Source organism: Lissotriton vulgaris, chromosome 10 (genome assembly GCF_964263255.1).
Source record: "Lissotriton vulgaris chromosome 10, aLisVul1.2, whole genome shotgun sequence".
NCBI classification, from domain to species: domain Eukaryota; kingdom Metazoa; phylum Chordata; class Amphibia; order Caudata; family Salamandridae; genus Lissotriton; species Lissotriton vulgaris.
Genome location: NC_141698.1, coordinates 668,941,206 through 668,968,345, shown reverse-complemented (window position 1 = coordinate 668,968,345; position 27,140 = coordinate 668,941,206). Strand labels below are relative to the sequence as shown.

Below are 27,140 nucleotides of genomic sequence, written 5' to 3'. Positions count from 1 at the left end.
ATATTCTACTAAATAGTTACTAATACCATTAATATATAGCAGAAAAAGAAAAGGGGCCAAGATACAGCAATGCATAATGTCCTTAGTCGATCTTATGTGGGGGGAGCATTCACCTGATGGACCATAATGTATACTAACAATAAGTTCAAGATGTAAATTCATAATAAGTGTCAATAAGTGTTCCACTCCCATTTCGCCCATTAAATCCCACAACTTTGTGCGGTTCACAAGATCGAATGCATTGGATAAGTCTATGAAAGCAAGACACAAATAGCCTTTCTTAGCCTTCACATACTTCCTCTAAATTAAATAGAGATTTAGGGATTACTCAATTGTCCCCACACCGCGTTTTAAACCAAATTAGGTCTCTGACAAGATGTTATTTGCAAGAGCCCAGTCTTTGAGGTGTGACAATGAGATTCAACCTAAAATCAGATCAGAGAGATCAACCGGTAGCAAGTCATCTGAGACCGGTCCCCATTTTAAAAAAAAGGGACTATGATAGCGGACTTCCAGGACTCAGGTATCGGCCTGTGCACTAAAGATCTAAAAACATTTTGAAGTAAAGGGGTCCATAAAGAGGGGTTTGATCCAAAAAAGCCAGCCGTCACCCCGTCTGGGCCTCAAAGCACTAGAACCAAAAGATTGCTAATTAGACATATCAATAATACATTTGTGACCAAGGCTGGAGTGCAGCTGAAATGTGTAGACATGAGACATCTGCTGTTTGCAGTAATAAATGTCACTGGACACTGCATGCGAGTGCCGATGTTTATTTTAAAGGTGAAGCTCTGTGGAGATATATATATATATATATATATATATATATTCTACTCCTCTTAACTTCAGAAAGAAAACTGCCGCCTGCCAGAACAGCGGGCGTCTCGTCAAAAAGAAGGACCTCCGAAGTCGGGTCCTGACAACACTCCACCTTTCAAGTAGAAAAACTACAGGTGACGAGACTGTGTGCTGACCATAAAATATTTATTTCATGTCGCCCTCGGACGCGTTTCGCCTGACCACCAGGCTTGTTCACCGATGCTTCAATACAATACAGTCGCCATTTTAAACAGTGCACACACAATCGGTCATGTGATTAGAACTACAACCTTGCAGACAGTGAAGAAAGACTCGTAGTTTTCGTGCTTAATGCAAAACATGAGTTACAATTGAAACTCTGTGGAACCCATCATATTCATACATTTCGGCCTGGGTATAAACGCAGAACATATTAATGCTTATCTCGATAATAGCATCATTAATTCATTCAATAACTGGCATTTAATTACACGTCCACAATTTTCTACGCGCGCGTTCTGAACAATAATAAATGCTTCAGTGCATAACATTCATAGATCGCGCTGCTAATTATACGCCTGATAAGCCTTGCATTCGCCCATAGTGAGCATGATATAAGTCCGCATTAGCTCGGCCATAAGTGTACTAAGTTCCACCACATTGCATAATACAGCCCAAGTGGGCAAGTTACTAACAACTGTCCCCTGGAGTAGATAAGGCAAGGAGAAAAGAAAGAGAGGATAGGGGATAGAGGGAGATAGCAGGGTAAAAGGGAGGAAAAGAGGGGAAGAAAAGTGCCGTGACTTTACAGTACAAGGTGCTCTGGCACATTGTGCATACAGACATAGATAATTAAAACGAGGTTACCGCTGCTCGGCATCCTCTTTCTCAATTAACACAGAATTTGACACAAAATTTGGCAGGTTAGTGGTATTCAAGCCCTTAACTGCCAACTATAGGTGTGTGCTCAGATCTTCTTCAAGGTTAAGCCCTCCTGGGGACTTGGAATTGAGCTCCAAAATTTACCTTGACTCGAGGCGTCTTAGTTTTTAGGTCTCGTGACCTACAATGCGCGCAAGCGCATTGAGGGAGCGAGAATTCAAGTGCTCAAAATCCTCGTGAAACCACAGGCTTTTTGCTGCGGTTTTCTTCGAGTCCCCTTGGCACAGGCACGCGCTTTTGGGCCATTAACTTGCATTTCTCCTCCCCCTCCCCAGCCAGCTTCCCCCAGGCCGTAGCAGCACTCTTCCCACACCTTTGAAGTGAAGCTTAGCTTCACTTCAAAGGCCCCTGCTGCTTCACACCGTGTCGCATTTCTCCTCCCCCCTCCCCTTCTCTGCCTTCCCTCCGTCTTGTTTACCTTGTTTTCCATAGAGCAATGATGTGCGCACACATATGCTTTCTTATAAATGTTATATTACTGGCCCTTGGCTAAAAGTGCCTACTATGTTTCTTTGACTGCATTTTATGTTCACCACTTACAATACAACAACGTTTGTTGGCTTCTTTTGAGAATACTATCTTATTTGTAGCACAGGTAAACTCTGTTCAGCAGTGGTGTACTCCCTGGGAGCATTAAATGTGTGATGATTAGTCAGTCATCCTTCTCGCAAAGCCTCTTCTCAGCTGCTAAAAAAACAAGCCTGACAGGGTCACTGAAAGAAGCCCTGCAGACAGGGCCCCAGGGAGAGGAGGAAACAGGAAGTCATAGAAAGCGCTGCAATAAAAAGGCAATTATTAGCAGAGATAAAGTTATCCGGTGTGCACGGGGCGCAACAGCAGAGCCGTGCAGTGTACTGCACATGGCAGAGGTAAAGCCCAACATCGGTGCTCAATGGTACACACAGAGAGACAGGAGGTCTCTGCTCACCAAGCTGCAAGACAACCCCACACTAGGGATTGTCTAGGATGGGTCAGTGGTGCTGCAACATAAGGAATCTGGGTGCCTCGGGACCCTGCATCCCTAGGCGCGCAGCGCTAGTTTTTTCTTTACATTTTTATATTTTGTCCGTCCGATCGAGCTGCTAGCTCACTTTAAGCACAGCCTTCAACTTCTTTCCTCACTACTACAGAGATCTGACCTCCTGTAATTACCGGGGTCAGCAACGCACAGTCCTAGAGGGGCTCCCGTTGCACTCCCCAGAGGTCAGCGTATACTGTGATTACATCGACCCCGGCCATTAGCTCACCAGCACAACTGTACTGTGCGCCTACGGTGGTGGGCGCGAGGTGGGTAATAGCACGCCAGTATCGAATGAATGGCCTCACTTTATACCTCCATTTAAATGGGCGGCTAACTTCCAATGCGAGCATATGTAGAGCGCTACACCACAGCATAAAGGCCCTTACAGGGGCAATGCCAAAGCGAGGCTTGCAACCCGGAGGTAAGTACCCTGTACCCTACAGGCTTTTTTTATAATTCACACCTGCAGTACGACGTTACTGTACATGTTTAAAATGCTAGAAACAAAGCAGCATTTGATTCTACGTACATGTATTGTAATTGCATTCATATAGCGCTCGCTACCCCTGGCATGGCTTTGAAGCGCTTTAATTCAATACACGTACGCCACACCCCCCACACTGACTGGTGTGTCTATGCCCGGCTTCACCTCAGGGACAGTTCGTATGCTCCTCTGCAATTCTGGCTTTGCTCTTTCCTCGCCATCTGCTGCTTGCCAATTCACATCCCTGCCCCCCCCTCCTGCCTCCGAGAGCTTCAAAGGGATCTGCTTCCCCACCCACTGTTTCACACTTCACGGCCGCCCCCTCCCCACAGCAAAGCCAGTTTCCGCTGCTCTTTGTGGGACATTTGTTGAAGGAAGGTCACTTGTGTTGTGGTGTCAGAAACTCAAAGGGGTCTACGGCTGATACTGCATTCTTGTTCCGTGCTATGCTCGTTAGTAATGGCACGGTTCGAATACTGCTAAGTACTTTGGCATTTATGTTTTGAACAGTGGAATACATGAGGAAATGCAACAAACGTACCTATTTTATGTTTGTGGCTGTATGAACATCTGTTGCTGTATTTTACTTTATAGGTGAATAAATACATTTAAGAGGCCGCCTTTATTTAGAGTATAATACACACTTTAAAAGATATCCGATTCATTCACGCATTTATCAACAACCGCCTTTAACCTCCCCCATAATTCCCCGGAATCTGGCAGGCCTTCCAAGCGCTGCTCGGAGTTGTCAAAGAGCCCCTTACAGATCGAATCATATTTGCATGGGAAATGTTGCCAGGCGGGTGTGCTCCCCCGCACAGTGACACCCCCAGTGAAGAACTCTGCTGTACACAAGCGCTCTTCCCCAAACTGCCTTAAAGACAACCTTAGGCGCTTCTTACGACTCGTCAACATATGGATATAAGGAAGGTTGGGAGAAGGTAGAGAGATCAGCTATCTCCTTTCGCCTGCTAGCGCCCAGAGGCAGCAAGGACAATCTAAAATACAGTATGTTTTGAAACAGAGTTTGCATGGATAAAATTGCTTTCTAGGCGCTGCCTATGAAACAGCTTCTATGTGTTGATGAAAGGGAATTTAACGCTATGTTTATATGAGATGAGAGTTAGTAAATATTCCATTTCACACGAGCAGACAGTGTGCTCTGTGTTAACAAAGGAAGCCGGCGGTAACCAAGCATTATAGAAAGAATAATGTATTTACATATAACGCTGGTGCAAGACTCTCCCTATTTAAGCGCCATAAATAACCACTGCTACCCAGCTTAGATGATGATTGTGACAAAACATGGTAGAGTTCTGTGCCCGGCTTCACCTCAGGGACAGTTTGTATGCTCCTCTGCAATTCTGGCTTTGCTCTTTCCTCGCCATCTGCTGCTTGCCCATTCACATCCCTGCCCCCGCTCTCTATGTTACTCTTCCAACCAAATGCTTCCCCCCCTCATTTGTTTACATCCCCAACACCCAGCTCCTCCATCGCTGCTTCCTCTGAGCCTCTTCCCACTGAAAATAAAACAAGCATTGGCATAGACAATAGGTCTCGCTTTTGGGACCTTCTAAGTATTTTCTGATGGAGAGATTCATTTTTTTAGACCCCCCCCCTCTCTTCTTTCTCTCCCTCTCCCTCTCTCTCTCTTGCTCCCTCTCCCACTCCCATTCCCTCTTCCCGCCCCTCCTTCCCTCACTCTCTTGCTCTCTTCCTTCCCTCTCTTTCTTTCTCTCCCTCTCTCCATTTCCCTCCCTCCAACCCCTCTCTCTCTCTCTTTCTCCCCCTCCTTCTTACCTCCCCTCTCTCCACCCTCTCTCGCCCCTTCCTTCTCTCTCTCTTGCTCCCTCTCCCCTTCCCTCTTCCCTCCCTCCATCTCTCGGCCCTTCCTTCTCTCTCTCCCCCTTCCCTCCCTCTCCTCCCTCTCTCTCTCCCCCCCTTCCTTCTCTCTCTTGCCATCTTGTTACAAATGTCACAAAAAGATGTTAATATTTCACTTCTGTTCTTGGATTTTCATCACAATAAAATGCACTGAACATAATCTTCCCAAAAGTTATTAACAAAAGTTGAAGCTATTGCCATTATAAATTACAATAACTTTTATTTAAGTATTAATTATTAAAAAAATAAAAGCCATTGTTATTTGTAATATTAATACATCTAAGTCATGTAAATACAACACATATTGCAGTACAAATGCTATAGGTGTCACGTTTGCAAAAGTCAAAACTATTGGCATTGTAAATGACAAAGCTATTAATTTCGCAATTTTCAAAACCAAAACATAAATCAAAAATGTGGCATTTACAATACCAATACCTCAAACTTTCCTAATGCGAGACCTATTGCATTGCAAATTACAATTGCAAATAACAATGCCTTTTTTTTTTTTGTTTTCATTTTAAAAACATAAAGGGCTTTGTCATTTACAAAACCAATAGCTCCAACTTTCCTACTGCGAGACCTATTGGCAACGCCAGTGCTTGTTTTAGTCTATCACCGCCTCTCACATTTTTGGGGACGTGGTCAATTACAAAATAGCAGAGCGCTGCTTCATCCTTGTTGTGCTTCTCTTCGAAATGACGGGCCACCGGGTATGATGGGTCCGTATTTCGAATAGCTCGCATATGTTGCAATATACGCATGTGCACCGGATGGATAGTGCTGCCTACGTACCTCAGGCCACATGGGCACTGGAGCACGTAGACAGCATAATCTGTTTTACAATCAAAGAATCCTCTGATTTGTTTGACTCTTTTGGTGAGCCCCCCTTGGTAAGAATGGGTGTTGACTCATATATATATAAATATATACACACAAAAAAGAAGCAGCAAACTCTGGGTAGTTCTCAAGTTTGGGTGGAAAGCAACTCTTGTATAGAGCACCCTCAACACCAGCAACACCCTAGATCTGCTCACCTCAAATGTCTGCTTTTCTATCAAAGTCTTTAAGCATAGGATTAGCACAGTGCCATCCATGCTGATACATATATACACACACACACACATACATATGCACACACACACATACATATATATAAATTCACATATATGCACACATTCATATAGATAGATACATAAATAGATATACACATATATACACACACATATTCATGCATCTCTATTTATGTTATTTCTGTACATACTTCAAAATCCTCTTCATAGTTTGTGGATGATTCTTCATATTCTGCATCACGATAAATGGGGCCATCATTAAGTTCTTTTTCTATTTCCTAGGCGGGAAAAAATTCAAACAAACTCCTGTGAAATGTAGAAAGGAATAAAATGGGCGTGCACTCTGCAACTTGTTTTTACACAATAGAATCGGCAACGGTATTTTTCAGGTCTAAGTGGAAAGTGGACATAATTATCCTCTCATGTTTTGATTCAAAAATTATTTCTACTCAGTGTACTGTTTAAGCAAAGGTTTTCCTGAGTTGCAATGTCATTGTCAGAGCTTTGGATGCGGAGCACTAGAGACACAAACAGTGGCTAAGCAAAGTTATTGGTTTGGCAATAAAGAGATGGAAAATAAATCGGCATCTAAATGGGGTAGAAAAGCACACTCTCAAAAAACTGTCATAGAGGAGAAAGGAACTATTCTCAGACAGATGTAAACAATGGGCATCAGTGATGTCATAAATGATGTCATAGAACATGTCATGAGTGATGTCATACGTCTAGTCATAAGAAGTGCACGGCGGGGTACAAGTTATAGTTAGAGCTGCTAACTAGAACTGGTGAATTCTTTGTTTAAAAAAAATAAAAGATGCTTTTATCACACCTAACTATAACATTACTTTAACCTTTGGTTTTTCCAGCGGATTTCTAGTTTTTTTTAACACAAAGTAATACTTCATTACCATACCTAAATGCAATATATATGTATATATTTCGGTGTGATAGAAAGACCTGTTTTTTTTTTAAAACCTTTGAAATGTATTGAAAAATATGATGTTATAATTAGGAAAATATGTCAGTGATAACATTAACGTTTTGAACCACAAAAATTCCCTAGTTATAGTTAGCAGGGTCAACTATATCTCTTGTTTTTGGTGGAGAGGGATGTTGGGATGACGAGGTCAGAGAAGTGACCTCAAAATTGGCTGCCTGGTCTAGAGAGGACACATATGAGATGGAATGTGGTGTGTTGTTAGGGAGAAGAGGGATGAAAGGCATTCAAAGGTGCATGATTTATGGGAAGGAAGGAAGGTGATGGAGAGTGTAGTGTATAGATGATGGTGAGGTAACTGCCATTATTATGTGAATGGGGAAAGTGGTAGTAGATGCTCTAATAATCCAGGATGAGATTGTCAATGGCATAGCATAATGTCAAAGTCTATGTGATGAAAAGCATACAAAGCAGGTGTGGGGTGAGGAAATCAGCTGTATCAATTTCGCAAGGGTGGAATGGGAGGTGATGAAAATAATTGAGACACTTTGAGGTGGGTAGTGTGACGATTGAGGATGTTTATTAGGATAGTGAAGTCACCTGTGATGCAGGGGTGTTTGAATCTGTGATAGTTGTGTATGATGGAGACATAGAATGTTGATGGGTAGAAGAGGCCCATGGTTTTATGTTTTGAGGGCAGTGAAGTGATGTATTATATTTGACTTGGGTAGCTAGGGCAGTCAGAAATGATTACTGCAGGTAAGGTTTCAGAGTTCAAACATGCTAGCACAATTGGATGAGGAGGCACAGGTTCCAACTGTTACTTAATTAAAATGTGCATTAAAGAGCATGTATACTAACAAAGCTTATTCAAATACAGAAGGCACCAGGGAGCAAATAAAAAAGGTTATATAATATCACAATTCACTTCAAAGCAGATATCAAGGAGCATATATATTAGTACATTTCATCTAGTGCAGCCTACATCAGAGTACAAATATATATATATATATATATATATATATAGTTTACACATAAATAAATAAAAGCAGAATTTGTTAGGGAGCACACACAAAAACACAATTCATTAACCAGAGGGTTTATTGGGTGAGCCACGACCCTAACATTTGCTTACTGCAGAGGAAAACAAACATGTGAGAAAAAAGACATTAGTAGTGATAGGGACTTGAGAGTTTATCCTGTCAGTGTTAATAGAGCATCAGTGATGGCATTCTGGACTTCAGCCTTCCCTTGTCAGAACTGGGACAAATAGGATAGCGTGTACAGGGGTATCACCTTTATAATTTGCAATTTACTTCAACCACACAGCAATGGACATTGAGGCATTCTGAACGAGGTATGGTGGGTGAGGGCACAATATTCTTGACAGCCACTTCTTGGAGGATAATGGTGGAACATCATCATACAGAAGAGATGTAGCTATCCTCAAATTTTGAGAGCAGCCCCCGTTTTGAGGGCATAAAGAGGAAGGTAGGCAAAGAAGAACATGTAAGAACAAGCAGCCAGCTTCACAGCACTTTTCACATAGTGAAGGGGAAACCTGATAAAGCCTCAAATGAAGCTACAGAATTGGAAGAAGCCTCCTACGGCTATAAAAAGAGCACATCTCTGGGTTTCAAGCACAACTGTCATTTTGACGTCATGCAAGGAGGAAGGTGAAGGAATGAGTCGCCAGTCTGTGAGGGCCAGCCAGAAAAGGCAAAATGTAGCACAGCTTCAAATGAAGGCATGGAACTAGATACAGCCTGTTAAAGATGGAGGTAGGTAGGGAATTTGTGTGGTTTAGAAGAACAATGCAGGAGAGTTGACTCTCTTAAAGACAACTTTATGCCTGTTTCCAAGGATTTGTCAAAGGTGTATCAAAGAAAGGGCTTCACATAAAATTATGGGTACCAGAGATTTTTCCATAGCGTTTAACAAACCATGATACTAGCCTGCAAGAGGATGTGGATTAAAATTAAAGTACTTTTCTTACCTCTTCTTCATCACTTGTTTGTCTGTGAATGGATGCCCATGCTGATTGGGTATGATCACCATTATGCTAACAAATCAAGATATAACACAAAAACTGTTTAAAAAGGCTTGCAAAAAATGTAAGAATATTTTATCAAATACATTGAAAATAATTCAAATCATAGTAAAAGAAGACCTTAAATCTATGAGGTAAATGAAGACTATATCAAAATCAGTCACATATATGACTGGATATAAAATGTTCAAAACTTTTTATTTAATAAGGAAATCTACAGTAAAACATTGCAGCTCTTGAAGAACGCTAAAATAATATGCTGGGCCTTAACTTGCACAGAAGACATTGCTGATAAAGTGTGCACCGTCATTTCATGGCACTTAAGCTTAAAACAGTCTTTTTAGGCTGTGGCAGAGGATATATCGGATGTTCAGTTGGTTCAGGTTACATAACTGCTGTCCAGCTTCCAAAGATATGGTCAGATTTGGCTGAGCATTTGGCATCTCCTTTATATGATCTAATGGGGTCCATCAGAAACAGTATGCTTTTAAATGTAATGTACAATCACTGTCTAAAGAGGTAAAGAGTTGACTATATAGGTCTACATTCAGAAGGCTTAAGTTAGCACTACCATCTCAACACCTTTACTGAGGTTCCCAACATTTTACCTTGATCTCTTCAAGCTCATTCCGCCTGCCTTGTGGCATATCGCAGGGATCCTCCCTGAGCCTAACTCTTTTTAATATATACATTGCTGATCTGGCTCCTCGGGTCTAATCCTTCGGCTTCTCCCTTACGTCCTATGCGGATGACACGCAAATCGGGCTAGCAGCCTCTAACAATGCCAATCACACTTGTCTTTGCATCCACGACTGCATGAATTTTATTGATGGCTGGATGAACAAACACTGACTAAAGCGCAATGCTGGAAAGACAGAGGTGATCTTATTTGGCAACAATCCCAATTTTTGGTCTCCCCCTTGCTGGACAATTGGCATGGGCCTCCTCCCTACTCCTACAAGTAAGGTCAAGAGCTTAGGTGTTATCATTGATGATTGTCTACTACTAGGCAATCAAATCCACGCAGTGGTCTCCTCTTCGTATAATACCTTAAGAATAATACATTCCAGTCTTTCTGCCCATTGCAGTTATGAAATCAGCTATTTCCACCTTGGTATTGTCCAAGATTGACTACTGCAACAGCCTCTACATTGGCTTGCAAGTTCGATACCTTAACAAACTTCCAAATTCAGCAGTCAGACTCTTACTGATACATTCCAACAATAAACCTAAGGTCAGCAGGCTCCTGCAGAATAAACTATCTAAATGGGGTCGTAGCAGCTTTTCGGTTAAAGCAGCCACATCCTGGAATCTCCTTCCACTCAGTTTAAGGTCAGAACCTTCCCTACCCCAGTTCAAGACACTTTTGAAAACCTGGCTTTTCAACCAGTAGGTCCTCCCTTTGCCTATTGTTGCATACTGAATCAGCGCCAAGACAACTTAGGGTATACATTGCGCTTTACAAATATTTTAACACATAACATCTCAGTGCTATATTAAATGAATTCCAGAGGAGTTAGGGACCCTCTTCTACCCTAGTGGATCTGGCAACACCTTTCAGTTTTTGACTGTGGTGGGTGCAACAATACAGTAGTGACAGTATCTGAGATTTCTGGGAGCTGTTAAATAGGTTGGCAAAGTCTGACAGTATATTCAGACTAAAAGAAAAAGAACCTGTGGTTTTTAGAACCTAGACTCCCTGTGACTCAACTTCTAATGTGTGTGTGGGGGAGAAAAACTCTTTTTTTTTTTTAAAGGACACAGGACTGTTTTGGGGATGGAGAAGTTGTCCCTGGCAGCGGCTGGACGGGGAGAGGAGTTTGCAGAGATCTGGAGGCCATTCTTGTCGTTACTCACCGGGGAATTTAGGGAACTGAGTTGTCCCCGATACCTGAGACTATTACACCTAGCAGACACCCCGCTGCCAGAGTGTAAAAAGAGACCTGGCCGGCGCAGAACTCAGAAGGAACAACTTTAAGAACTGTCCTTTGTGGATGCCAGGGCTAGTTGGGGTTTGGCTGGATCACTAGACGGACAAGAAAGGGGCGGGGGTGGGATGGGGGGGGGGACAGTTTGGGTGAGTTGGGGGGGTTGGTTGGGGGGGTTGTTTGGGGGATTGTACTGATGACCCAGCTACTTTCAGCTTCCAACACATGGCACTGCTATTTGACGCGGCCGGCCCTCTGGGTTGTAGGCGGCTTGCTGTGTTTAAAAATTCGGATTGTCTACTGTGCCCATAAAGTTTTTCGACTATGCGTTGTAAGGGAGTGGCCGGTGCGCCTTTGAGCACAGGTTGGTGTATATTTTGCTCTGAATAAACAGATTTAATACTAAAGAGGTAATCCACAATAAATGATTCAGCCTCAATGAATATCCAACAATGGGGTCAACTGGCTTTCTTCAGGATCATGATTCTAGATACCTATCTAATGTATTTTGTAGACACTTTGTGGATTAGTTATCAGTGAAAATTGCTCATGCTACATTCATATTGCATACCTTACAAACCATATATGGGACATTGCTCATTGGAAAATCTGCAATAACAAACGGAAAGAGAGACTTGATTATAACTTCAAAAGCTAATTTCTTTTTATGCCAGTTTTTTTTGTGAAATTCACTGCACTTCTAGAATTAAGGTGAGCTCTATGCACACATAAACATGCCGAGACACAATCTAAAATGACACAACTGAGCTATACACGTTGCTCTCATGCTAAAGAGAGAAACGTGAAATCCACACAAAAATTGTGCACTCGTTCAATCACATGCAGTTTTCACTGAAGCATACAACAGTACTTTTTTAGCACATTCTAGAGCATTATAGGCTCAACAAACTACCAGAAGAACACAGTCCATAGAAGAAAGGACCAGGGGCCTCTCTTTTAAGGACCAGTTCTTACTGCATTTTGTTGGTTAAACAATTGTGAGTCTATTTAACGTACAGAGAAGGGGAAACGCGATAAGCATTGCTTTACATGCAAGTTCTCCCATTTTTTACAGAGTGCGACTACAGGATCCATCCGCCTCCAAGACCCTATGCGGCTCTAGAGCTTGCTAAACAAAAGAATGCCTATATGCTTCAATGAAAACTGCATTTGATTGAACACGAGTCCACCATTTTTGTGTGCATTTTACGTTTCTCACTGTAGCATGAGGGCAACGGGCATAGCTCAGTTGTGTCACATCAGTTTGTGTCTCAGCATGTTTACGTGTGTATAGATCTCACCTTAACTCTAGAAGTGCAGTGAATTTCACAAAAAAGACACTGACATAAGAAAGAAAGAAACTTTTCCAGTTATAAAGAAGTCTCTCTTTCCATTTGTTGTTGCAGATTCTCCAATGAGGCAATGCCCCATATGCGGTTTGTAAGGGATGCAATATAAATGTAGAATGAATAATATTCACTGATAACTACTAAACAGAGTGTCTGATTACTAATTACAGTAGATAGGGATCTATAATTTTGGTCCTGAAGACAGCCATGCAGACCCACTGCTGGGTGATTTATTGTGACTGAAACATGTAGACCTCTTTATGCGAGAGTACACTGGAAACTCCAAACACATCAGATCTTGTTTTTAACCTTGCCAATGCTTTCAACAAAAATTAAAATTCACAGAGGATTTAGAATACCTGCAAGCAATTTTAATATTAATCCCTCAAAAAATACTAACAGAGAGTTCCACTGTAAAAGAGCATTGAGCCCATCCTGGTGCACGAGGTATCATGGATGAGAACTCGAGGATAAAGCACTCCACCGGTGTAAATGGTGAGTGAGGGTCCTTTTAAAAAAAGAGGTTTTCTCCCCCCACACCGACATTAGAAGTTGAGTGACAATAAGGCTAGGTTTTCAAAATCACAGGTTCTTTCACTTTTGGGCCGAATATTTATAGCAACGGGAGGCGGAGTGAATCTTTTCATTCCCTCGTGTGGTATTAGTAAGTCTGAAAGTATGCTTGGAAATTACTCCAAGTGGTTTTGTGCATGGTACACAGAAACTTTAATTTGATCATGTATTCTACTGTGATCCAATCATGCCATTTCAAAGTAGGTGTTATCTATGGTTTCAAATTTAGGCAGAATAATGTTTCCTGTTTTGCCACCTCCTGCAGCATTTCCATATGCGTTCTGGGTAGGTCTTTGTACACAGTGTTATTGTAGTCCAGTATCAATGTCACTAATCTACTGAGCACAGTCTAATGGGGGAACTGTGGAAACACTGGTTGCTCCCATGACAACAGGGAATGAAAGACTTTATTTGAAAAATACCTTAATTTTTTTTGTTTTTTTAAACAAGAACTTTATCAAATTTAGTCCACACAAGTGAGATACATCATCATAATAATAATGATTACCAAGAGGAAGAACATACATCAGCATCACCACTGTAACTAACTCTTATAACATACATTGTCTGCCCATCCCCAATAACATCTACAAAATCTAACAGCCTCTCAACAACCCCTCCACCCCTCTCTCTCTCCCGTCCCCATTGGCCAGCTATAGGCGTGTTCTCAGGATGAGGTAGAATTTTGCGTTGTAACCATATGGAGATCAGCCAAGTGAATATGTTTCTTGCTTTTTAAAACAAAGGTGATGGAATGGGGCAAAGAAAAAAGTGGTGAATCTCTGCTTCTTTCTCCTACCACTAGAACCTCCAGCTTTGATCAGCTTAGACATAACATGGCCACCTTCAAATAGAGATGTATGTGACTGGCAGTAATATTTGCTTGGCTGACTGAGTAACCAGGTTCCTCGACCAGCCAGACACGGATCTGAGGCTCATCAATTTAACTCTTGTGTGCAAGTAATGCAATTTAATAATTCAATTACATTTACCAACTTATTTTTCGAAAAGCACGGCATATGACATCATGCTGCATTCATGATCAAGAATACAGTGATTGAAAATGTCAGTAGTGTGTCTTGGTTGAAAAGTACATCCTAAAGCGCAACATAGTGGAGCGGTGACTGTGGGCTAGGCTCACCTTCTCGAAGTCATTGATCCTACAACTGTTGTACCAACATTTGATGCTGCTCTTCTTTACTTCATTGTGTGCCCTCCTTCATAGCCTGCTATATACCTGTTTATTGTATTACTCTCCTTAAATTATTTGTCTTGTAATTATGCGATTATTCCTGTTTGGTATTTTTTCTTGATGTCGATATTGCTATAATGTCCTTCCTTCCATCCTCTTGTAAAGCGCTCTGATATCCTTTGGGATCTTGTTCGCGCTATATAAAACTTTATAAATAAAATAATTGGTACAATGACTCATGGTGTGCAAGCTGACAAAAAAACATCTTGGGAGGCACACTGGTGTTACTATTGTGCCTGCTTGAGAGTGGGTGATGAAGTTGGTATCAGGTGCCTGTCCAGTTGTGAGGGAGATTGATGCAGCGCTAGGTAGGAGAAATGGGTGATATAAAGTGCGGTCAGGGGGTATGTGGTACAAAGAATATGGATTCCTGCTCATACGCGCAAAGGAATTGGAGAAACAGAAGAGTCTTCAATCTATGCTGAAAACGGAGGTGGTGTCTTTCAAGACTAAGCCATAGCACCAGGAGCAAGTCCATAACCCAGGCCGTCCATCTGGCAGACTTCTCTGCCCCCCCATGCAAGGTGCAGTGCGGTGCCCCGCAGGGCTCTTCCCTTTCTCCACTTTTGTTTAATCTGTACATTTTCCCCCTCATTTTTGCTTTACAGCAACTGGAGGTCACTGTTTTCAACTATGCAGATGACCTCCAACTCATCTTCAACCATTCCCACTCCCCTGAGTCCATTCACAATTTTCAATCAGTTATGATTTTCATCAGGGACTGGATGAACCTAAACCACCTTAAACTTAACCCAGACAAAACTGAGTTGGTTCTTACTGGTGGTACATCCAGTCCCTGGACCCCCACGTTTTGGCCCTTTTCACTTGGTCCCCCTCCTTCACCTTCCCACTCAGTTAAAACACTTGGGATCACGTTGAATCAACATCTCACTCTGCACTCCCAGATCAGTATGGTGGTATCTTCTTGTTTCTTCACTCTTCGCACCATCAGAAAAATCTCCAGATTCTTTTCCCTTTCTGCCTTAAAACTCATCCTGATGGCAATGGTTTTATCCCATTTAGATTACGGTAACATTCGGTATAATAGTGTCCCCGCCTATGCCCTCCGACGCCTCCAGTTGGTCCAGAACCAAGCTGCCCGCCTCATCCACGGTCTCTCTAAATCACATCACGCCACTCCTTTATTAAAGACCCTGCATTGGCTGCCCATCAGAGAGCGGGCCCTCTTCAAACTTGGCTGCACCACGTTCCAGGCCTGAGCTGGAACTGCTCCAGCTTTCATAAATTCCGAAATCAAAAAATACATACCGACCAGAGAACTTCGTTCTTCTACCCAGTCCCTCCTTTCCGTACCACGCTTCAGGAAAAAAAGAATGGGGGGGATGAAGTTCGCTGTCCTCGGCCCCACCTTTTGGAACTCCCTCCCCCCCACTATTAGATCTATACCTTCGTATATTGAGTCCCGCAAGGTGCTCAAAACGCATGTTTTCCTGCAAGCTTTCTCGTCTTAAACTCCTCACACTCCTTCCTCAGGTTCACTTGCATCCTCAGCGCCAAGAAACCGCTATGTATACGTGCGCTTAATAAATGTTTTTAAAATCAAATTCAAATAACAGTGAGTGGTGTGATAAACTTCAGGGATTCAAAAAACACTGGGTCAACACAATTAGATTGTATTTTTAGAACTTTCACTTTCAAAATGCATGATATATTCATTAGCAATTAAACTCAGTTATGAAGATTTGGCTAACATCTGGGTATTCAGAAAATGGCACAGAATTTGTATTTAATTCTGAATCAAACTTGAACACTCTTTACATTCAACCTTTAATGCAACTTCAGAAGATACACTCATTTTCAGAATTGTTGAAAGGATATGAAACACAACTTAAGGAGCGCTCAGAAGAGGTGAATACTAGATCAACTAATAAGGGTTATAATAAGCTACTGAATGGCAAAATAGGGCTCTGTATATAAAAGAAATTCTTTTTTTGCAGTCGCAAACAGCCTAATTCTGCAAATCAGGCTGTTTGCGACTTAAATAAAGCTATGTACATCTGGTCCATAGTTCTTAAGTTCAGTAAGGGTTTGCACTTTGGTCTACTTGCCGTAGAGCAAGTGGGTTCACACTTTTTCCCCACATACATCTTTACATCATGTACAACTTAGCTGGGGCCTTGGTGACACAGAGTCAACTGATGTTGTAAATAATCACATCATTCTTGGTGATCATAACTAGAAAAAAATGACTAAGATGTCTGGCACAGAGAGTCTACTCCTCAACAAGGAAGTTATAATATAGAGTCTTCTGGACATAGGTACACTTTCCTTGGATACCGAAAATGACCAGGGGCAATGGAATCTCCATCTGATAACCTTTATTCTTAGTCTAGGCACTTGGCTAACCCTATAGTCACTTCCTCCTTACTATAACGCAATGAAGCCTTTTGAGGAGGAGTGTTAAGTTGGCAGGTCATGGCTCGTACCCCACAATGCCAACGTAAGCCGTTCAGTTGAGAAGGTTGTGAGGTTATGTCCCATGATGAGACAGAGCAGGCCGTGAAAGCAATTACATTTGGCCGGAGATCAGAGGCCATCAAAACTTAGCTCCTTTTTGTAAATGTGTGCCTGACTCATAAGATCCTCAACCCACTATGCTCAAACTAGCGCAGAAAATCTCTTCTAACAGAAAATATTAATGGAACAATCTCTTGTCCAAGTCCAGAAATGTGAGCAGACTCCAAACAAACTCATATGCTTAACTCCATTTCCAACTCCCAATGTACACTACTTTTAGTTTATCTCATTTCTGAGATTCACAGACAGCAACTGATTGAAAATAATTCATCGATCATTTTAGGCTTAACTGCACCAACTACCTTAAAATGTGAAACGTATTAATTGACTGCGTCGTATTGGATGATTCCTGTTTTGTCATTTCAATAAAATTTGGTTATCAAAAAAAAATTGTGAAACTTAGCAAGCCACACATTTTTTTTTCGTGTTGATATTTTTCAGTTAGTTTATGACACACACAGTTTGAGCTGTAGGGAGCGAGAGAGGGGTCGTTTTAGAGCAGAATATAACTAAGGTGCGCAGATTACAAGAGTGAATGGAGTAAATTTCACTATGATAAAGTACCGGAGTTCGGCTGCTGCAAGGCGATTCGTGACTGGGAACTCATGGACACACTAATACAGAGTGCTGGGGTGTCTCTTCCAAACGCTGCATGCCTCCTGTGCAGCCAACATGCAGGCATCAAAGCCTCCAAGACAGGCCCCATGGATACAGAGCTGTTTCATTGAATGTGAGCAGAACCTGCCATTTCCACCTCCGGTGACCAGAACGTCTTTCAGCAGAGCCCCAGTGTGCAGGCATCTCACAGCCTCCTCCTCTACCCCAGGTACTCAAGGGCTGACCCAGCTCTTTGACAGTTTGATGTTGTCTCTGGTGGAGTTCAGTGGCCTCCAAGCCGGCTGCCTGTGGCTAGCAGCAGAAGTCTGCAGCGAAACTTGCACAGCCACCAGTGCATGCCGAAGCATGTGTAGTCTGCACATGTGGGTGCCTGTGTCTAGGATAGCCTGTCAGAGATTCCTGCTTGCTGTACTAAATGTTCATGGTTTGGTCGGTGCATGAACTCATCGAGGGTTCATAATGTCTCATGCAGCTTTTCCCACTGATCAACATAACTTTCATTTCAATGAAAGCTGCCCATTATTATACACGTAGTTACCTGCAGGTGAAAGACCACAAAAAGTTAGAACATATTTTCTTTTTTTAGCCACTGCTTTGACCCTGCCCCCAGACTCACTCCAGCCTTGCACACTTCGCCTGCTACCAGCACTGCACTCACACTACCCTCTGAATACAGTATCCAGGACTTGCTGCCATGGGTGTGAAATGAAATGTTGAGTGATTGCAGTTACTCACTAGTCCCTGTCTCAATGATGCTCAGCTCTCCACTTCTAGATTTAGTGTCTTTTCAACTTAACAGTCCTTCCCTTCGCTGGGAAACTAACGCTTGCTTTTCAGCTGTGAGACTGCTACATGTCCTATATATCTGAAGGAGACAAACTTGAACATCCATTGCTGATCTGCACCTCTTCATGTTAGGGAAGCTTACTCTGCCGAAGCCATTACTAATTGCAAGAGAGAACCCTGTACAGCTACTGCCAGTGCTGCATATGTTCTTTGTGTGGGAGAAGAATGTTGAGATGTAGCAGTGAGTGCAAAATAATATAATCACACCACACCTGCCTCTTGTGTATTTGTACTTGTGGATATTACCTCAGTGAACCATAGCGCATCTGCTACCTGATTTTGATGCCCCATGAACCGTTCATAGACTCTGCCAAGAAGTGCAGTTATTCCCATCCACACGTTTATCAGCGCATCACATCTGAGGATTTTTGAAGCTGGACAGCTATGAGTTGGCTCTATAATGGAGAACACCCTTCTGTCCTAGAGGTTCATATTTCGACACAGTCTGGACTGTGCCAAAAACACTTCAAGAAATGCAGTCTGCCCTTTGCCTTTAGGTACTATTTCTCTACATATGAAAATGTGTTACATGCAAAATAGTTTATAATTGGGTGCAGTGCACACTGACACAACTGTACACATGCTGTACAGCCAGCCAGAACAACAGTTGCATTTAAGAGTGCATGACCATGCACTGCATAATTGGACTTTCCCTTGAAATATATATTGCACAGTATGTTGCACTGATTGCAGTGCAGGGTCTCTCTGTGCAGACCTACCATAGTGATTTATGGAGTAGGTGGGACAAGTAGTTACCTTCCCATGACAAGTAGATTTTTGTAACGTTTTGTCCCCTGGCCGAGTAGATTTTTGAAAAATGTCCACACCCCTGTAGAAGTCTACCCGCTTTTAAACCCTGTTCATAATGCCTCCCTTTAATTTTTTGTAAGGCATATTCCGCCTTAGAGGTGAAAAGAGAATTTAATGCCATGCGTGATTGTTCCAGTAATTATCGACTTTGTAAAGTAGGGCATTTAGTATATAAACGTGTGAAATTGGTAATGTCCTGTTCCAATTGAGTTTGTTTAGCAATATTTTGTTTGTTGAACTGGGCTGCATCTGGCATAAGTCTACCACGAATATCAGCTTTAGCAGCAGCCCATATGACCCTGTGAGAATCCACTGAATTTTGATTAAATGAGAGATAATCATGAAGATGTTCTTGCAATTGTTTTTTACCAAGGGGTGTTTTATGACATTGGATATTCATTCTCCAGGGCTAACGACCTGGTTTGGGTGTCCCAGTCTGTAGACACAAGAGGACCGGAGAATGATCAGAGATGGATGCCTCCAAAATACAAGAAACTTGGATTGATTGGACCGTTCCCTGAGAAATTAAAAAGTAATCCAATCTCGATAAGGTGCCATGGGAGGGAGATGTGAATGTATATTCAACATCAGTTGGGTGTGATAAGAGCCAATGATCTATAAGGTCGTTGTCTGCAATGAGATCATTCATAAGGGCTCTGTCTGCTGCATTATTCTTATCAAGAGATCCAGTTTTGTCCAAAACTGGATCTCTCACCAGGTTCCAATCGCCTCCGATGATGTATTGTGAGACATCAATCTCCGACAGCAAACGATTTAAACGTAGAAAAAAATCTTTTTTAGCACCAGTAGGAGCATAAACTGAACCCACACATATATGAATATCACCAATGCACATTTTTGCAAAAACATATCTGCCTTGTGAGTTTTCGCATGTTTTAACCCCTTCGATGCTGATGACGAGGTCAGCTCGTCATCAGCCACGGTGGTCGTGTGCTGATGACGAGCTGAGCTCGTCATGAATATATGGCATCAGTGATTTTCCAGCACAGGGGAAAAATAGCCACAGCAGCCAAGGTGTTAAGTACACAAACTGGTAATGTTTTTCTGATATGGATTGCTACCCCACATTTTCGAGTAGGACCTGCTTCTGAAGAAGTCCCATTGCTGATACTACTGTGGATAACTTTACCCACCCAACCTCTAAGAAGTTTGTCAGACTCGAGTGTATTAAGATGAGTCTCTTAAAGAAGAGCCACAACCACATTAGATTGTAAATAGGAAAGAACCTTCTTCTGTTTGATATAGTGTGTTAATCCATTGACATTCCAGGACATAGCACATAAATCATGAGCAAGGACCATGGTAGAAAAAAAAAAGAAAAGAAAAAAAATTAGAGACTTGCTAAAAGATGTGATGGAAATGGGTATAGAAGAGGAAAGGAAAAATCCCACCAATAAGAAAGATAAATAAAGATTAAGTATAGAAAGCAAATAAAGAAAGATTTATAGACTACAAAAGAATAATAGAAAGAGTATAATAGAATAACAATAGACTTTTAACTGCGGGTCTGGGAATCCATTAATAAGGAAAATCCAGGGCTAGAACATTTAAAGAGAGAAAAAAGAGAAAAAAAGGCAATTTAAAGTGGCCAATAACATTGATATGAGAAGCTAGAAAAGAAAAACCTGAGAGAAGAAAATGAAGTAAAAATAGAAAATATGAACTCAGCTGGTAAGGAATATGAAGGGATATAAAATCTGCCCTTTAAAGGATAGCATATTAAGAGAGCATAACATTTATAATATAACATTTTGGAATTATATTAGAAGATTTAAGTCATAGTAAACTAAATATTGATAAAGAAATAGGATTTGAAATATATAAATATCTAAGAATAGGTCAAATAGTCAACATCATAGATACAATAACTATATTGCATGTGATCTATAAATCATGCACTAATAACCTATAAAGGACATCATCAAGAAATATAATAGTAGTGAATAATCAAAATCAATAACATAAATATTAGCCCTAATAAAAGATAAGCATGAAAAGTTAATACTGAGACATTTTGATGACTAATATATATAAAATGCTACAGAGTTGTGACTATCTATTCATGAATACAGGAAGATAAATAGAACATTCCAAGAGGACAAGATACAAGCCATGCATTTTAACATTATTTGAACTCTCTGAAAATGATCTGTTTTCTGCCATAAACAAAGCTCCTTACCGACTTTTGTCTGCCCTCCTTTTGCTTGGAATGACTCTTTTGTTCGCTTTCTCCTTGCCTACAAAGAACAAACAGTCAAGTTTGAGGCAAAAATATTGATAAACATTGTGCTTCATTTAGAGAACAATGTGCTCTAGATTAAAAATAAAAATGTGTGTTATTTTTGCATAGATGAACCATATCTTTTAAATATAAAACTGTGCAATCAGTGACTCATCATTTTAGGCTATTCCATGATTCAATGTATCAATACATTAATTTGAAATATTCTACAAATTAAGAACATGTATTTATGGCATTTAGGAGAAAGGGAAAGCAACTGCATAACACAAATTAGCAATGCATAAAATATTACATCAGTATTATAACTGAAGTAAAAACACTTTAGAGTGCTATGCTAACTTACAACAATGATCCTATTGAGTGACACAGAGTATTTTAGATGGTGATTGCATATAGGCAATCAAAGGTAGAGAAATAACTTCTATGTGGTAAGACAGAAGAAATGCCAGTAATATGGCTCCAAATTTCTGCCTCAGATGGATACAACACAGCTATAAATTCATGTTATATAGCTGTTTATCAAAAGGTAAAATCTTCCAAGTGAAGAAGTGCAGTAATGGCTGAAAACATTTAAGGGTTATGTGGAAACTGTTTGAATAAATACAATTTCCAAAGAACATTTAAAAGCTGCTTTCTGAAAACAAGAGTATACACTAAATGCAGCCTTATCTACCTGGTGTTGTATCATGAATGATAGGCTTATCATCTGTTTTTTTGCATGGGAGGTCTAAACTTCCAACATATAACTCCCATTTTCTCAAGTTGCAAACAGAGAGGCAACCCTTGCTCACTGTGCTGGTCTCACTGTGCGATTTTGCATCTGCCATGGGTAGACTGTATTCAAAAGCACTGTCTGTGGTTAAGCCCAGCAGACCAATCTGAAGGTTCGCTGCGGAAGAACAGGGACAGTGTGCCCTATTTGTAATACAGCCTGGGGAAGCACCTTAAAGCGACTTTGCCTCTCATCCACTTGCACTTCATATTAGGGCCAGAGATCCCCAGTTATTCACTGCATCTGCCTGCTGGGGAATGCCAGGGTCCACTGGCCCCCCTTACTCCCCTCCAAAGGTCCTCCTTTAGGAGGAGCACTAAGTGTGTGCTACCTTTTTTTGGCTCACAATCAGCGGGCCTCCTGATGGCCTCCTTGCCTCCGTGCCATCGTCTATTATATGATGCAGAGGAGAAGTGTTTCTGTCACTTGCATGCGGACACATCCTGATGGATATGAGGGACCCCCCTCTTACAATAGTGCTGGTGGGATAGAGCCTGACCCCGGATTAAGATGATGCCCCTCTGGCCGGCGATTGAATCCTGGGCTCTTTCTTGTTATTTAGGAGCGGTGCCACCACCTACAAATTGAGGGTATATTGCCCTAAGATCGGCCTTTATGACGGGGAGTTGTAAAAAATGACTTCAGCGCTCTTATTGAGCAAGACTAGGCCCACTGCCCCTGAAGAGTGTGTGCTGGGCCACATCTTGGAGGCCTCACACCCCCTTTAGGGTCACTCCCAAAAGCGCTCCGTGCAACCAGCCAGCCACAGCACAGCCAAACAAGTCACTCGGTTGCCTACCTGGGTCACCAGGGCTACTGCCTCCTAGTGCTGGGAACACCCACCGGATACACAGCCTGGTGTGGAATATGGCTCCTGAGTAGATTGGAACCATCTGGGGCACCTTTGGTGAGCGGTTCCCCACCCACTGCAACAGCAGCAGGGGGTGCCAACGACGTACAGGTACAGCACATTTCTGCTGCTAGAGGCTTCACCTGCTGCCACTCCTGCAATCTGCCTTGCTGACTGAAAAGGCTGTGACACCTGATGGATCAGTTGTGCCTCCGGAGAACGGGCCCAACATTACAGAGAATCCTCTCTAAGGGACTGAAAATACATTCTGGAAAGGTGACCTGCGGAGCGCGCTGCAAGAATGATATTGTGACCAAGGTGAGAAGAAGTAAAAGAAAGTTATTCTACCTCGCAAATGGGACATTCATTCCAACATTAGTTGAAAAAGAACACTCTGGAAGAAATCTGAAATTATAAAATGGTCTTTGAAATACAGTCAAAATAGAGGAATTGAATAACCTCTAGGATAATATATACCTTAAGATCAAGAAAGTGAATAATGATATACTACAATCCGGGGACACAACCAGAAGTGATTAAACTTTTAAATAAATACACGAATAGTGAGAAATTAATTAACCTCAACAAGAACATACAGTTGGCTTTACTAAAATAGAAAAGTGGCCATAGATGTTAAGAAAGTCTTTTGATACATCTAAACCAAACAGGTTACCACAACAAAACTACTAATAAACTTGTAGATTCTACAATACTGCTTTTTCTGTCCTGAAGAAGGTGGTGTTAACCAGTCTTTCCTACTGGAACGCAGCAACAAAACGTTAGAGTATGTTAAAAATATATATATTTATGTTTAAAGTGTGATTTTAATGACATTTGTGTACATGATATAGTAGTGGATATGTACTAAAAGATTTGGCATTTTAAGAAATGTGATGTACTATCTAACATAAATTACTCACGACATATAAAAGACAAACGATTTTTGTATCCATGAATAAATCATGCTTTTAACTTATTTGTATTATGAATCAAATGTGAAGAACTGTAACTATATGAGATATTTTAATAAATACGAGTTATTTTTATAGTACTGGCAAGGCAATTCATTCTTTATTTTCTGACTTGAGTGGGCACACGTGTTGGTATGACAGTATAAGAACAGGGACTTGTTGAATAACATCTAAAGGGAACAGTTTATTATTAGTATTGGTTTCTACCCAGTCCTTTTGGCCTGGAGGGTTACTCTCTATTGTTTCAATAAACTAACCACGCAATACTTTAATATTGATAATAGGGTTGATAGTTATGCGGCAAGTATTGGCGCCTCTGAATTCAACGTCAATATAATACAGAACAAATTTTCAACGGTGCTACAGGTGAGAGGATAACCCAAAACTTCCAAATCGGACCACAGTCCTCAAAACAGTAATACAGATGACCTGTGCACACAAACTTTCAATTAACAGAGTTAATACTGAGAGTATTTCAACAACAACACAATCACAAAATATATGATCCGGATGATGTTTTCTTTCTGTTACCGGACGCGTATGGTAACAGAATATGAACCACGCCACCAGCGGGATAACTCGTTTACCGCGTGGCAGAGAGCAATATTAGTGCTCCACATTGGTACTTACCATTTACTCCTTTGCATAATTACTTATTCGGAAACTTCTGACGTTACAGCCGGGACGGAAGTACAACCGGCGGAGAGGTATCTTGACATTCTAGCCATCTGTCCAATAGCCCTGAAGAAGTCCAGCGCACTCCAGCAGCTGGAGGTCACCGTATATAACTACGCGGATGACCTCCAGCTCATCTTCAACCTCTCTTCTTCTTCTTATTCTATTTCTAACTTCCAGACTATTATGGTTTTTATTAGGGACTGGATGAACCACAACCATCTGAAGCTGAACCCGGATAAAACTGAGTTGGTTCTCACGGGTGGTTCTTCCAGTTCCTGGATCTCTTCATTTTGGCCCTCTTCCTTTGGTCCCCCTCCCACTCCTTCTTCCACAGTTAAGACCTTAGGTATCAAAATGAATAATCATCTCACCCTACACTCACAAATTAGTTCTGTTGTCTCTTCTTGCTTTCTCACTCTTCGTACTATTCGCACTGTTTCCCGCTTCTTTTCTCCCCTGGCACTTAAACTGATTATGTCCGCCTTGGTGATCTCCTGGCTGGATTACGCCAATGCCCTGTACAACGGCATCCCGGCGTACAGCCTACGGAAGCTCCAAATGGTTCAAAACCAGGCGGCCCGATTAGTGTACGGCCTTTCCCGCTCCCATCACTCAACCCCTTTATTGAAGGCGCTCCACTGGCTTCCTGTCAGGGAGCGATCCCTTTTTAAAACTGGCTGCATGGTCTTCCAGGCGCGCCAGGGTTCTGCTCCCGCTTTCATTACCTCCCTGATTAGGGAGTATGTCCCTGCCATAGAGCTTTGCTCATCATCCCAATCACTTCTGCAAGTTCCCCGCTACAAGCGCAAAAAGTGGGGAGGGGCCAATTTCTCAACTTTGGCACCCACCTTTTAGAACTCCCTCCCCGACCACCTACGGTCCGCTAAGCACTACTCTCTTTTCCGCAAAGACCTCAAAACCTTCTTGTTCAATCAGGCCTTCCCTCTGTAAATTATCCTCTTTGCTCCCTTCATTGCACCAGTATCCATTGCCTCTCCTCTGCTAAATTTGTCTCCATAGCGCCAAGAAACCGCACGGTGAACGCAGCGCTCTATAAGTATTTTAAATTCAAATTCAGATTCAAGTCTTGGGTTACACCCTGACGAAACACGTGTTGGCTGGGCACCTGGAAAACTAATAAACCTAACAGAAACAAAACGTCATCTGGATCATATATTTTGTGATTGTGTTGTTGTTGAAATACTCTCAGTATTAACACTGTTAATTGAAATCACGTGTGCACATGTCATCTGTATAACCACGCAATACTGATGCCTACAGAACCTCCAGACAGACACAGGATTCAAAGGCCTTGAGAGGAGCTTCTACGCCTGGCTCACCGGCACACGCTTTGCTTCTCCCCTACCTTCACAGCTTGGTGCAGATCATCCAAGGGCCTAGAGATCTGCAGGAAACACACCACTCTGGACAAGCACCTGATTGTATACAGCAGCCCTAGAGTGGGGATGCAGCAAGGGCCAGCTTCAAGCTAGACACCACTGTGGAAACAGCACTCTGCGACTTAAACTGTGGGTTACTCCTTCTACCTTTGACACCCTACCAAGGCGACAGATTTGGATTTCTGCTGCAGTATGGCACTTAAGGGACCCAGGACCCGCAGCCTGACTGAGAATCTCAGTCCTCTACTCCTTGGCCCACAGCTGTGAGGCACAAGTTTTCAAACCCTGGCCTCACTGCTCCTGACTTCACGGTACTCCAAACATGTCGAAATCCTCATGATAGCTCCTGTTCATGGAGGCAATGACGGAGAAGCAAACTAAGAAAAGCAAGTAGATGACCAACAACAAGACTCTGCACTGGACGTCATACTGAGGGAACTCAGGACGCTCAAGACCATACTCTCTGAGTTAGCGGAAACCACCTCTATAACCTCAGAAGACACACAGAGCATCCATCAGCATATTGCATCCTTCATTACTAGATTGTCCACTGCTGAGTCCATACTCGATCAGATTGACAATCGGCTTCCTGCTGGGAACAGACTGGGAACGGGACCACCGCTACCTTCAAACAATGTGTGTAATTGGAGGACCGGTCATGCCGCGACAACCTCCGGATCTCGGGTGTACCGGAAAAGATGGAGGGGATGACTTCATGGGCTTCCTTGAACGTTTTCTGCCAGCCAGCAGCAACCTCAGCTTTAACCATCCACTGGCATTCCAAAGGGCCCACAGGATTCAGCAACGCCACCTGCCATCTAACGACGGACTGAGGCAGATCCTCACATGCTTCCTGTGGCACCAACAGACCAGATCCATTGTGAAAAAAAATGACAAGAAAGAATAGCCCTTTCATGTCAGAGATGCATAAGATATTCGTCTCGCATGATTTTTCACAAGAAACTCAAGCCGACAAGAAGTGTATCCTGCAACTCCGCCCGACTAAGCAGCTGGGCATCCGTTATGGGGTTTGGACCAAGCCATAATGCTAATAACCCATGCCAAAAAAACACAGGAATTTCATGACCCTGACGAAGAAAACA

General features: G+C 42.1%; 1 protein-coding gene across 1 annotated transcript in view; it reads right to left on the bottom strand.

The window, feature by feature from the left end:
• The window catches only part of DYNC2I1 (dynein 2 intermediate chain 1), a 476,503-nt gene that overhangs the window by 286,972 nt on the left and 162,391 nt on the right, over positions 1–27,140 (bottom strand). The window contains exons 7-9 of the mRNA XM_086941505.1: positions 21,304–21,361; positions 9,136–9,201; positions 6,394–6,480 (exon numbers count right to left, since the gene is read on the bottom strand). Of these exons, the coding sequence (XP_086797631.1) occupies positions 6,394–6,480; positions 9,136–9,201; positions 21,304–21,361 (211 nt within the window). The remainder of the gene's footprint in view (positions 1–6,393; positions 6,481–9,135; positions 9,202–21,303; positions 21,362–27,140) is intronic.